Source organism: Cajanus cajan, chromosome 5, assembly GCF_000230855.2.
Source record: "Cajanus cajan strain Asha chromosome 5, NIPB_CcT2T_4, whole genome shotgun sequence".
Classification (NCBI taxonomy): Eukaryota; Viridiplantae; Streptophyta; class Magnoliopsida; order Fabales; family Fabaceae; genus Cajanus; species Cajanus cajan.
The window spans coordinates 5,364,088-5,378,501 of record NC_138521.1 but is presented as its reverse complement, the minus strand read 5'-3'; the positions used below and the strand labels follow the sequence as shown (position 1 = coordinate 5,378,501).

The 14,414-nt window shown below is 27.1% G+C and overlaps 1 protein-coding gene across 3 annotated transcripts; it reads left to right on the top strand.

Moving 5' to 3' along the window:
* Positions 1-10,299: 10,299 nt before the first annotated feature.
* Positions 10,300-11,904, top strand: LOC109802323 (protein ELF4-LIKE 4). Of its 3 annotated transcripts, none has more exons than XM_083074810.1 (2): positions 10,300-10,602; positions 11,265-11,904. In XM_083074810.1, exon 2 carries the CDS (start codon positions 11,303-11,305, stop codon positions 11,645-11,647), a length of 345 nt encoding a protein of 114 aa, XP_082930936.1. In that variant the 5' UTR covers positions 10,300-10,602; positions 11,265-11,302; the 3' UTR covers positions 11,648-11,904. The 3 variants fall into 3 exon arrangements, with proteins under 3 accessions (XP_082930936.1, XP_082930938.1, XP_082930937.1); XM_083074812.1 differs by lacking the exon at positions 10,300-10,602 and adding an exon at positions 10,647-11,036; XM_083074811.1 differs by lacking the exon at positions 10,300-10,602 and adding an exon at positions 11,071-11,186.
* The last annotated feature ends 2,510 nt before the right edge of the window (positions 11,905-14,414 follow it).

Sequence of the window (14,414 nt, the reverse complement as noted above, 5' to 3'; positions counted from 1 at the left end):
ACTTTTTAAAGCAAAAGAAAAAAACAATCCTAATCCATCAAAACAAAAATTTATAGTTTCCGTTAAACTGTTAATGCTTTTTTTATAGTTACGCAGCCCTAGCGGTGTGTGTATGAGTTATGAAAAAGCCAAGTTTTTACGTCTAAGCTAGAGTTGAATCATTACTTACATCTTAAACATTTGATGCAATTTAATTAGTGTTAGAAAAAGTGGATGAAAAGAAGGAATTTCATGCGCATCACGGGTTTACTATTTGTAGGGCATGACATTAGCCATTAGGCAGAAGCCGATCCAGGTTGACTTGACTGGTTTTGGCGTTAAAGAGAAATATTCTCTCATTCTTCTGAAAAACATTAATTAACATTTCATGTCAGAATATGAGAAATTAGGTTATGGCTTATTTGTGCAAAATTATTTTATATTATTTTCAACTCAGTAACTATCTAAAAACTCATTAATACTGAATTAAATTTTGATTGGTAGACAATGTTTGCATATGACAATTAAATCTGTCTAAATATATCATCATTTTAAAAGCCATCATTAATATCATTGTTATTTGATCAAACAGTGTACCATAACCATTAAAATGAAGGTAGCAATCTCATTAGTATGTGCTGTTCTTGCTACAGTATCATATGTGTATAGAATGTGGTTGAAATGAAGTACAGAACTGGTGGTACAATATACAAGACAAGGGCACGTGTTTTTATGAGGCGGCTTTACCTTATTATTTGTTAAATATTATGAGGTGGTGACATGCATGGAACATGGCTCAGCGCGTCTACCATCAATGTATTACTCTCTCCGTCTTTTTTATTTATTCAATTTTTAGTAAAATTTTATTTTTATTTATTTCTCATTTCAATTTTAAGATAATATCAATTATTATATTATTAATTATATCCCTTACATTTTATCTAAATTTTAATTAATTTACTCATCACAATTAATATACATTTATTATAAAGTAAAAATGATAAAGATATAATAGGAAACATCTAAATTATTTTATGAAAAATAAAAAAATTATTTTATTTCTTAATTTGTATAAAATAATTTTAAATGACTATTATAAAGGAACAAGAATAATATTATGTTTATACTTTATGTTAAATATAAACGTTAGATTTGAATTAGATTGATGGTAGGATGTCAAATATAATAACTATGCCTTCTTTTCTATCTAAATTATGTTTCCTATATAATATATATACCACTTTTGGTGGGTAGACTATAAACCATAACTTAATTTCATCATCCTCTTCATATTTCATTTTTTGTCATTTTTTAAATAATTAAGAAAAGTTTTTTTTTTTCACTCTTTTTTAAAACGTTTATATAAGGAACATTAAAAACAGGATAAATTAAATAACATCTCAAAATAACAAAAATAAAATATCATTTCACAGTAAATTAATTTCTTTTTCAAAACCAAACAAGTTCTTATGCTGAATAGTGAGTTGAATACATTGAAGTACCAGTATGGTTATAATTTTTAAAGAAGTTCAAAAGCTTTCTATTTAAAGACTTAGGTGATGCTTCTAAGTTCTAATTAATAAATTGAAATTACTTGATACAATTCTACATTTTGTAAAAGGAGTAAACGTATTTATATAATGGCTTGTTTAAACTTAAAAAATATTATAAAAAGTATTTTTTTAAGTAGATAAAATTTGTTTCTTAAAAAAAACTGAAAAATGTTTATTTTTAAAATAACCAGTTTAGATAAATACATTAAAAAAAATAAAAATGTTTATTTTATTAAAAAACATTTAAATTTTTTTTATTGTATTTAAAACCAAATTTAAACAAAGAGACCGAATATGTTTTCCTTTTTCCTACTACTATCGTCTTTCTCAAAACAATTCGATTTTAAATCTTAATGGTGTGTTTGGATGAGGAAATTTACAAATTCAAGGAATTTTAAATTCTTAGTATTTAAATTACTTTGATTTTAATATTAGATAATATTTAATAATTTTAAAAATATTTTTGAATATTCAATAATTAAAAACATGAAGAGATAAGAGATAAGATAAAATATATAAGTGAAATAAGAAGAAAAAAATACAAAGAATTTCAAATTCTTACTTTTTTGGGAGAATTTGAAATTCTATTACTTCAAAGAATTTCAAAAATGCTTGAATTTCAAATTCCTTATAAATTCTCTATCCAAACAAGGTATTTCACCTCAAAGAATTTGAAATTCTTCAAATAAATGAATTACTCCATTTAAATTCTCCATCCAAACACACTCTAAATATAAATACCACTATTAACAAAGATTTGAATCTTGTTTGTTTCGAGACATTTTTCCTTACGTTAGACTCAATACCATTAGTTATTTGTATCTCAATTCCGATTTCTCGTGTAGCATTGTGTATATTCTATTATTGTTGAATGTATTAAAATATATTTTGTTGTGATGATTTATTGTTTATATGTCGAGAAATTATGAGATTTTAGGAATTTTTGAAAGTTTTAGTCGTTTAGGAAGTTTTTTAGATAGAGATTAAGTTTGACCAATAGAGAAAAGATATATTATAAGGTCATTTTTAGGAAATGAATTTCATAAGTTTAGTTTTTAAGAAAGTTAAAGAAAAATTACAGAGATACATTTTGGAGTTAAAGAGATTTTTTTTCTTCTTTTGAGTCTGTTAAGCATGTAATTAAAATTCTTCCTTGGAGAACTTGAGTGAGTATGTTGTTGATTCAGGTGCAGAGCCAAGAATCAGAGCTTGTAGTGTCGTGTAGAGTTTTTTATTCTTTCTTCCTCTTTTCTCTTCAATCTAAAGGTAAAGGAAACTAGAACTTTTTATTCTTAATGAATTGTGGAGTCATGTGTGGTTGATTTCATGAAATTGTGTCTAGATTCATGAATTGGAATATTATATGTATAGTGGTTTTTTGTTGTTTTGTTTCCATGTTAAGAGAATTTGACGAATTGGAGTCTTTTGTTGTTGCATGTTGAAGTTCTGATTGGATATGAATTGTTGGTGGTGTTTATATGTTGTTTAGTACCTTGCATGTTGGTATTGTTTGGATTTTAGGTGGGATTGAGCAAAATTTGTGAGTTTGTTGAGTGCATAATTTACCATCGCGTCAAACGTGACATAGGCTAGAGCAAAATTTGTGAGTTTGTTGAAAATCCTTATTGAGAAGTTGACTCTTGAAGTGAATAGTTGAATCCCTTTTATGACCTTAGTTGATGGAATTTTTTACTAAAATAATTTTTTTTAAAAAAAAATTTACCAAAAAAGCATCTGTACCACTTTATTTACCCAAATAGAACCTTTTACTGTTCACGTTCAGAATTCGGTTCCCGGGGAACCGAATTCTAAGCTATTAATTTTTTTTTTATTTTTTTTTTTGCGTTTTTGGACTTGAGAATGGTATAAAACTGGAACCGGAACGGCCCGTTCTGAATGGAGAACGGACCGTTCTCCTTGCAGAACGGGCTGTTCTGAAAGGAGAATGGGCCGTTCCGGATGCAAAAATACACACATGACTAATGCATCAAAACGGGTCGTTCTGCTTGTGCGTTCCAGTTTCAAAAATAACAGATTATTCGTGCAAGCAGAACGACCCGTTCTGCTTGGAGAACGGGTTGTTCCGGTTGCAATATTTACCCACAACCCGAACTACAAACAGAAAAGAAAAAAAAATTTAAACACTTCTCAGAATTCGGTTTCTCGGGAACCGAATTCTGAGCTAAAAAAAATAAATTTGAAGTTCAGAATTCGGTTCCCCGGGAATCGAATTCTGAACATGAACGGTAAAAGGTTCTATTTGGGTGAATAAAGTTGTACAAATGCTTTTTTGGTAAATTTTTTTTAAAAAAATATTATTTTAGTAAAAAATTCTAGTTGATGTGGTATGGGACAAGGTCGACTCATATTATATATAAGTGACCACAATATAAGGGTCAGATCAAATTATAATGATTATAAAGTGACCAATGTTGATCCATATGGGGTCAGGTTGAGTCATACCTGTACAAAATGAACAAAATCGAGTAAGGTACAAGGTTGAGGGCCAAAATTCACTAATTGAGTACTGGAAGAGGTATATTATTTGGAGGGCATTTGGTGAGCTAATCTCATAGGAGGCTTAGTTATGCTAACGTTGTGGTAGGCTCACCCAAGTTGTTCTACCCTAATAGGAATACTAGACTTTTCTAGTTTAAGTAGAAAAACCCAAGAAACCATGTTATTATGGATTTTTACCCAAATTAGTTGTTGATCTAGCAAGTGCAAAAAGATCGCGTTGTTGTTGGTTTGATAGGGTCAAATCACTTAGATTATTCACCTGTATTGTAAGAGACTCTTAGTTAAATGCATGACGACACATATAGTTGAATTGTTGTGCATTGGTTGTTGAGTTGTGTGATGCATGTGTATGTTAATATGTGGATAAGTTTCCATGTTGTGGTATTTTTCTTATTGAATGGTGTGTTGTTGTATTCATATACCATGTTGATATGTGACAGTTATATGATAGTGTTGTATGTTGAGAATTGGTTGTGTGGTGTAGTTGAGTTGTTTATGTTGGTAGTATAGTTGCAATTTACTTCTATACTTGATATGTTGGCTATTTTTTGAATATTAGCTTATTTTTGTATATTTCCTTATAGATGGATTACGATGATCATATTTATATGAAAGTAAAGCAAAAATAGGTTGGAGGTGGAGTTGTTTTGAGGCTATGTTGGATGATGATAGTGTCAACCTTTTGGGCTACTTTGATATAGTTAGTTTAATTGTGTTGCTTGACAAACACCTTAGGGTTATTATTTCAGTACCGAATTATTGTACATATTTATATACTTGTATAGCTATTACATTACTTTAGTTGTTGATGCAAAAATTTTACTCATATGCATTATTATGCATATATCCAGATATTATTTACATATTAATACTAGGTAGTTTGATGTTTAATCCCATCGAGTAACTAAACTATAAAGTGTGGTGACCTAGCTAGTAGGTTATTACGTCTTGTTGTATAATTCTTAATATATATGGATTACGGAAGATAGATCTTTTCCTAGTATGTATGTATGTATGTATGAATATATATATATATATATATATATATATATATATATATATATATATATAGAGAGAGAGAGAGAGAGAGAGAGAGAGAGAGAGAGAGAGAAAGAGAAGGAAAGGAGGGAGAAGGGATCCACTGACTCTATTCAATAACTCACAGCATTTTATACGTTGTTAAATTAAAATTTCTTCATATATAAATTAAATCTACAAATTTTTGAAAAATTGAAAATTATTTGATATTTCGTGTCATCAATTCAAATTGAAAGATAATCATAAAAATATTTTATATGTTGATTTGAATCAATGAAACGGGATACCAAATGATTTTTTTATTTTTTTAAAAATTTGCAAACTTGATTTATACATTAAAAACCTTCCATTTAATGGTAGGATCATTGAAATTTAATGTAGAACACGAGTTATTAAGTTAAGTAAATTTGTAAAGACTTACTCTTAGAGTAAATGAATCCCTTTCACTTATATATATATATATATATATATATATATATATATATATATACTCATGTTCTACATCAAAATTCAATTTTCCAACCATTGAATTAAAAATTCTTAATGCATAAATGAAGTCCACAAATTTTTTAAAAATTTGAAAATTATTTGATACTTTATTTCATTAATTCAAATTGATAGATGAATGAAATAAAGTATCAAATAATTTTCAAATTTTTAAAAATTTTGTATACTTAATTCATGCATTAAGAACTTTTAATTTCATGATTGGATCGTTGGGCATAAAATATGAGTTATTTAGTAGAGAAAGTCTATTGAGACTTACTCTTGAAGTAACTCCCCTCCTTCTCTCTCTCTCTCTCTCTCTCTCTCTCCCTCTTCTCTCTCTCTCTTTGTGTGTCTACACACACACACACATATATATATATATAAAGAGAGAGAAAAAAGAGAGGAGGGATCCACTTACTCTAATAATAAGTGTACCTAGACTTTCTCTACTTAATAACTTATATTCTACATCAAATTTTAATGATTCAACAGTTGAATTAAAAATTTTTAAAGCATAGATCAAGTCTACAATTTAAAAATAAAAATAAAAATATTTAGTACTTTATTTCATTAATTCAAATCAACGTATAAAATATTTTTATGAATTTGTCAATTTGAATTGATAAATTGGAATATCAAATTACTTTCAATTTTTTAAAACAATTTGAAAATTTAATTTAAGCATTAAGAACTTTTAATTAAATGTTTGAATCGTTAAAATTTGATAAAATATGAGTTATTAAATGAAGTAAGTTTAAGTAGACTTACTTTTGGATGAATCCCTCCTCATATAAATATATACATATATAGAAAGGGAGAGAGAGAGAGAAAAAGAAAGAGAGAGGATGGATTCACTTAAGAGTATGTCTACATATACTAACTCTACTCAATAACTTATATTTTACATTAAATTTTGACGATTTAATCATTAAATTAAAAAATTTTAAATTATAGAGCAAATCTGCAATTTTTAAAAAAAAATTGAAAATCATATGATATTTCGTTATATAGATTGAAATCAACATATAAAATATTTTTATGATTATCTATAAATTTGAATTGATGAAACAAAGTATTAAATAGTTTTCAAATTTTGTGGACTTGATGTATGTATTAAGAACTTTTAGTTAAACGATTAGATGGTTGAAATTTGATGTAGAACATGATTTATTGAGTGAAATAATTCTTCCAAAGACTTACTCTTAGAGTAAATATATTAATTCTTATATATATATAAAACACGAACGTTTTTAAGAACTTTTCTTAGAAGCTTTCAGGAATTATTTTAAGTTTATATCTAATTCAATTTTTATTTATAATAATTATTTATAAATTAAATTTAATATTTTTAAAATAAATTATTAATAAATAAAAAATAATCTTGTACTCAATATAAATTATTTATTATAAATCTAAAATATAATTTATATATTTAAATATAATATTTATTTATATACATAATTTATTTAAAATTTTAGTTATATATAATAAATATTTAACATGTGTATTACACTAACTAAAATATTAGTATATATATATATATTTATTTGATCTCATTTATTATTTTAAAAAAATATCTTTATTGAATAGAATTAGATCGAGCTTTTTGCTTTAAATTTTTGATTTTGATTACGTAGTTTTCTTTTTCTTTTAATTTGCCAATTTTATTTTGTTTATCCTTGTAAGATAAGCACAAGAAAAGAAAAGGGTGAAGAGAGAATATTATGTTAAGCAATTTTTCCTTACGACTTGTATCATATTTTCTATAACAAATTTATTCATTTCATATTTTATATTTATGCTATGCACTTTCTTTTGGATGAATATATATATATATATATATATATATATATATATATATATATATATATATATATATATATATATATATTTTGAATGAGAAATTCACTTATTTTAAGGATAAATTTACTTAAACTTATTTTATATAATAATTTATATTCTATATTAAATTTTAATGATCTAACTGTTGAATTATGAATTTTTAATGTATATATCAAGTTAGTAAATTTGTAAATTTTTTAAAAATTATTTGATATTTCATTTTATTATTTAAAATTGATAATCAATTATAAAAATATTTTATATATTAATTTAAATTAATGAAATGAAATATTAGATAATTTTTAAATTTTTAAAAAAATTACAAGTCTAATTTATATATTAAGAACATATAATTTAATAGTTAAATTATTAAAATTTAATATAAAATATGAGTTGTTGAGTAATTTTATTCTTCAAGTAAGTGATTATCTCTCTATATATATATAGTTAAAGTGAGAGAAAAAATTATATCTTGTTTAGATGCATACACTTCAATTTGTTTTAATTTTTTTTTTTAATGATAATACTTCAATTTGTTTTAGTTTGTTTCTTTTTACATTGAAAATTACTTTACTCTCCTTATTTTTAGCTGCTCTACTTTTATATATTAAACTAGAGTATACTATCTCGAGTATGACATTTCTTCAATTTAGCCCCCTTTAAGAAAATAAACCATATCATTATTAATTAATATTTATACAGAATGTATATTTTTATATTTCACTAAATTGAAAATAATCATATAATATATGAGAGATTTGCTAATTATGTGCATTGCTAAAGATTTTGACTTGTGGAGAGCACAAATTGCCAAACTCATCCATAAGAATCAATGCTTTCATGTTTCAAACATTAAATAACAAATATATAAAACATGACAACATGATAAAAAAAAAAAAAGAACAGATGTTTATGTTTCCCTAATTACACTATTCCATATGATCTCACGTGCCAAATTTAAATCTAAAGTCCAAACAAAAGCATCAAGCACGGAGAAAATCATGGCATGAAGCCACTTCCCAATTTCATGACACTCCTAACCTAAGATATGGAATCAGAATCCTTAATTTAGTTTTGAATAATGTTGACTACTTCCATTTTATGCCCCCATTTTTTTTCCCCGTCAAATGGATCAGTCACTCTGTTATATTTTATGGTTTAATTAAAACTTAATTTGTTTCTACAAACATTTTGATACGTAAAAAATTTGCATTGCTCATTGTATACAGTTTGGATTTGTGTTTGGTTCACATGCTTTGACAATACTTGGCAGGTCAAAAGAATTTTCTATTCTTATAAAAAAGAACAAGAAAAATCCAATTCTGATTGCTACACAAAATTGTCAATTATACCCACTCTATCTCTACGTAGAAAAAAAAAAAACAGATACTCTTGAACTTTGACAAAGAAATATGAAAAGGTGAACTAGGTATTCAAGTATATTATATATGTCATTTGTCACTGCTACTCTATGATTAGTTTAGTATTGGGAAAAATTGTTGCCTCTTGTTTATTTTTCTTTTTATCTCTCCCTGCCAAAGATAGCGTTTATGAGTGAAAGTCTAGATTTGTGTCATGGGTGGATGCAACAATGTAATGGTAATGGTAATGTCGGTAGAAAAGTATTATCCGTAGACTGAATGCTGACACTGACCCTATTCATGTCTATGGACCACCAACATAGCTGTCAATTAACGAATCAATCTATCAATTTTCTAAGCAACAATTCACCAATGTATACATTACCTGCATTTTCATCAAATTTAACATTTATTAAAAATATATGCAATATCTATATAAAAACTAAATAAAACTCTAACATGAAAAGGGATATTTAGTACACAAATATTTTTTAAGAATCTGATGTTGAGGATGCTGATTTTTTTTACGTTTAATTTAAAAAATAATATTTTTGGGAAACATTATTTTTGGGTAGAAACATTGTTTTCTGGCAATAGATTTTTTAAAATATTTCTTTTATCCTTTATAAAAAAGGATAAATATTTGTTATCTTAAAATTATAATAAAGTAATTCATTTTTTTCATTTTAGTTCTAAATGGGAGTAGTAACTATTGTTATATGAATTTTTTGGAACACCATATTATCAGTGCGAAATATTATTATTTTTATCTCATCCGAAATATTTAGATTCGATAGATTACTTTAGAAATTTGAACTTAGTGTCACATGAGTCAATGATAAGTTGATATCATTTTAAAAGTTTAATAATTAGGCATTTTTACCGTAAAAATACTATTGATTAATCATAAATTATTATTAATGACTCTAAACAATAATTATTTAACTTATATTATATAATAATTTGTAATTGAATTATAGTGTATTTTTATTTTATACTATCTGTACATGTATTAGTTATTGTTATTTTCTTACAAAGAACTTAAATTTAAATATTTAAAGATAGATGTAGAATTTATGAAGTACACCTGAACTGGGCCTGATTTTATACCCTACAAGCCCAAAGGGAAGTATAGCCTACTTGAGTCACGGGACAGGATGCAAATAATGATTGGTTCATCTAACAGACACAATCATGCCATTTTGTTTCTCCAAGAAATTCCATTAAATGAATTTGTTACTATGTCATATTAGCGTAAAATTTATCCATAAATAACAGTATAATTTTTTATCATAAGAAACAACAGTATAAATAAAATTTATATTACTTATTCTGTATAAATAAATAAAATATGAAGTGTTAATAGAAAAATCTGCCACATGATACACGGACTAAAATCAAACGGTGAGATAATATACACAATATCCTAAAGCAAAGGATTGTTGGCATCTTTACAACAATGTGTGTTTTTTTAATGTTGTTGAGAAAAAAGAAAAGATTGGAGCAAGGCCCAAAAGAAGAGAAGAGAAGGCATGTAATGTTAGATAACATGTGTGGGGCAAGTTGCAAGAGGAAACTCGTTTGTCTCTGTTGAGTGCTGCGCTGTGCCCACAACACAACAGCGCACACACACACACACACTGCGGTTGTTGAGAACAAACCATGTTTTAAGTTTTAACGCTATCATCTCTTCTCCTTGTTTTTTTCTCCATCATTTCAGGACCTTTCTTTTTCTCCTCAAAATATCTCTCTCAACCCCAACAAAATTCCTACTTTTTTTCCCCTCACTTACCACGACTCCGATGCTCCACTTTCTCAAGGTAAGATCACATTCCTGGGTTCTTCTAAAGTTTCCATCTTTTCGTTTCTGCCTCTCATGGGTTTCATCCTTCAATTGTTTGTGCTTAATTTAAATTGCAAAGTCGAACCAAGTTTTTTTTTTTTTTTTTTTAAATAATTTTTTTATATGGGTTTGTCATATTTTATTGGAAGGGAAGACTTGTGGTATTGACTTGCCTTTTGGGATTCCCACTACTGGGGTGGTTTGTGTTGTGTGTGTCACTGTGTCCTGCTCTGTGCCATCTTGATTTCATTGGTAACAGTGAAAGGAAACAGGTTCTTTCTTGTGGAAAAGGGTCTCTTGCTTTAGGACATTGAGAGAGAAAAGTATTTCTTCCTGATTATGTCTCTGGAATCTTATGCAAACCCTTCCTTCCCTTTTGCTTGCTTGCTTAGGAGATAGAGGAAAGAATAGGTAAAAGTGTGTGTTTGTTGATCATTGTGTTTCCCAAAATTCCTGTTTCAACTGAGTCAACTTTTTCAATTCCTTTTCTCATCTGCAATCAGGTAGATTAGATTAAGCATCATACCTGCTTGTCTCTTTGTTGTTTCTTCTTTAAATTTTGTAAGATTTCTCACACTTTTTTTGTCTCTTTTTCTTCTTCATATTGATCAGGGTTTTAACTGTTGTTGTTTTTTGCAGGATTTTTTGTTAACTGAATAATACTAAGGGTAATTGAGATGGACGGTGATATATTTGGAGAACTAGGGAATTCAACACAAGTAGATAGCAGACTTTTACAGGTATTCCAGAAGAGCTTATTGCAAGCTCAAGATATTTTGAATCAGAACCGGTTGCTGATTAATGAGATAAACCAAAATCACGAGTCCAAGATGCCTGATAATCTGAGTAGAAATGTTGGTTTGATTAGAGAGCTCAATAGCAATATCAGAAGGGTGGTTGATCTCTATGCTGATCTTTCTAATTCCTTTGCCAAGTCCAGAGAGGCTTCTTCTGAAGGTGACTCCAGTGGGACTTTGAAGTCTGATGGAAAAGTCAACCAGAAGAGAATTAGATCCAGCTGATTGACTGAATTTGATCTTTCATGTAATTAAAGTTTATTCTGATTCTGGAAGGAATTTGATTGGTGAGAATGTGTGTAACTTCCTCCAAAGTTAGTTTTGTGCCAAGTCTTCCATCATATTGGTTTTATGTCTAAAAGGCCAGAGATTTAGTTAATCATCTGATCTATAAAGTTAGCACCAATTTGAGCGCTATACAATTGTGATTTTGTGTAACTTAACTTCATGAAATGAAGCATGTTCATGGACCACTTAGTCAACTTTCCAAGCTTGATCTTATTAGATCTCACTGCTATTTAGTGGTAAGTTCTTGATAGTTATTCATTTGTTCTGCATGTTGATCTTTTGGTTGGTTGTTGATAGTTGCTTTTCCCTTTGGTAAGTTCTGCATGTTGATCATTTGGTTTCTTGATCTTAGATCCCACTTCATAATAAATGTCATCATTTATTGATGATTGTGATCTTTAACCAACTCTTTCATCAAGGATTAAAATCTAGGTAGTTTATATGCCAAGCTTTTATCACTTCAAAATTATTTGCTTATTTGTTTTCCTCTCTTCCATGTCTAGAAGAGGGGAAGCAGGAGCATGTTCAATGATATTAATGAAAAATAATAACTTTTTGAGACATTGTTCTTCATTATTTGTTTTGAGATGTTTGGACTGTGCAAAGAAAGCGACCATAGATGATTTACTCGATCCTGATCACCAAACACGATTAGGACTAGTTTTTGTTCCTAATCAATGAAATATTATTGGAATTCTTTGATATGAACACTTTTATTGGCTTTTGGGTTGGATGATAATGAATTGACATAATGGTTACAGGAAAAAAAAAATACTAAAATAAGGGAAGGTGGCATTCTGCCGAACCATGGAAAAGTAGCAATAATTGACTTATAGGATATGATATTCTTCAAAGTCTTTATTTGGAGGCTCAGTAGATGCTGAGAGCCTAGGATCCATCCACATCCACATTTTTTTTTTAAGATAAAGTGCTTTAGAGAATGTTAAAGAAAGATAAAGAAAAAGAGCTATGATGTAATTCAAACAAGGTTTTAGTTTTTTAATTTCAACTTGTTTAGGTTTTGGTATTTATAGTCTTTATAGCCTCTTTGGTTTAAGTATAATACTTTTAGTGTAGTTTTTTTGAATTTAGTTATAGAATAGTGACTAAAATCCTATCTGTTGTTATAGAATCCAGGAAGGCTTAATATACATAACAAAAGACTAATATAGGGGGCATTTTCAAGGTTCATGATTAGTAACTAAGGGCCTGTTTGTTTTCACGTTTTTGTATCACATTCAAATTGGACGTGGTTTAACTCAAAGTTAAGAGTACTTTTTTTCTTTTCTTTTCATTTTGTTATTTTGGACGTGAATTTAGTGAAAAACGTGGATTGTAGGGAGAGATTCAAATAGATACAATCTCAATATCCATAATTAGGGTTATTACAAGCATCTATTGCTAATGGAAGCTCGGTATGATCATTAATAGTGGGTGATGCAAACATTCGCAGCCAAGGACATCCTCAATAACCATGATTAGTAGTTATTGCCAAGATTCTAACTAGAGAAATATTAGTAACACATTATAATAATTTTTTAAATAATATTTAGTATTTATTAAAATTTATTGAAAATCATAAATTTTGATAGATTTTACATTTTATTTGATATTTTCTTTATTCAATATTTTTTTATTATAAATTTTAACTAATAATAAAATATTATAAAAATAATAAGTTAGAAAATGTGTTATTAGAATTATATGACAATAAATATGTGAAAATTGGATGACTGACCTGAAGCTGGGAAATAATTAAAAATATATTGAGAAAAAAACAAAAACACTAAAACCTAGGTAGCACCCTCTTCTATAATATCTTGTTGAAATGGAGAAAGTAAATACTCCATTCTTTTTGTTTGTCCACGTTAAAAGAAGCTCAAACCATACAGAAATAAAATATTCACATTCATTTTAGAATTCTATAATGTTTGAAGTATTTAACAATGAAATAGAGATAAAAAAAAAATATAACTGAAAGATAAAAATAATATTATCTTGATTTTTTAAATAAATATATAAACAGAAACTTGTTTTTTTCTTTCAAAGTGAATAGATCAAAAGAAATGAAGTAAAAACAATGGAAGTGCATAACGGACAAACCTTAAATACTATATCTTAATAAATTTTAATGTTATTCTCTAATTAAAAAATAAAAATTATCTCAATAATAAATATCAAGCTTGATATATAAATAGTAAGGTAAATTTTTAATTTTAATTTTAAAATATCACTAAAATCTCTTAAGTGTCCAAGTGAATGATCAACCTTGTCCATATTAGATTATCATGATTTTTTTAAGAAAAATGAGTTAACCCAACTTCACTCACATTTTAGTAAGCTAAAAAAATATACAATATGATGAACTCATCTCAAGTTAGTGAGTTAGGTACTTAGGTAAATTGAGTTAACAGTTGATTCACTTAATTTTAAAAAAAATATATATATAAACATAGAAAACATGAATACAAATGGTCCAAAAACATATTAATTTATTAAAAAAATTGAAGAATAAACAAATAAAAAAACTCAGATTCAAAACTAAAAATTAGGAAAAAATAATTATATTATTTTTTCTTTTTAAATATAAATTGACTTGATTAAACTTAGAATTGATCATCTCAACTCATAGGTTAAGCGAAATAGGTTAGAATAATCTATAAGAAAAAAAATCACTATTTTTGCATATGATTATAACTCATGA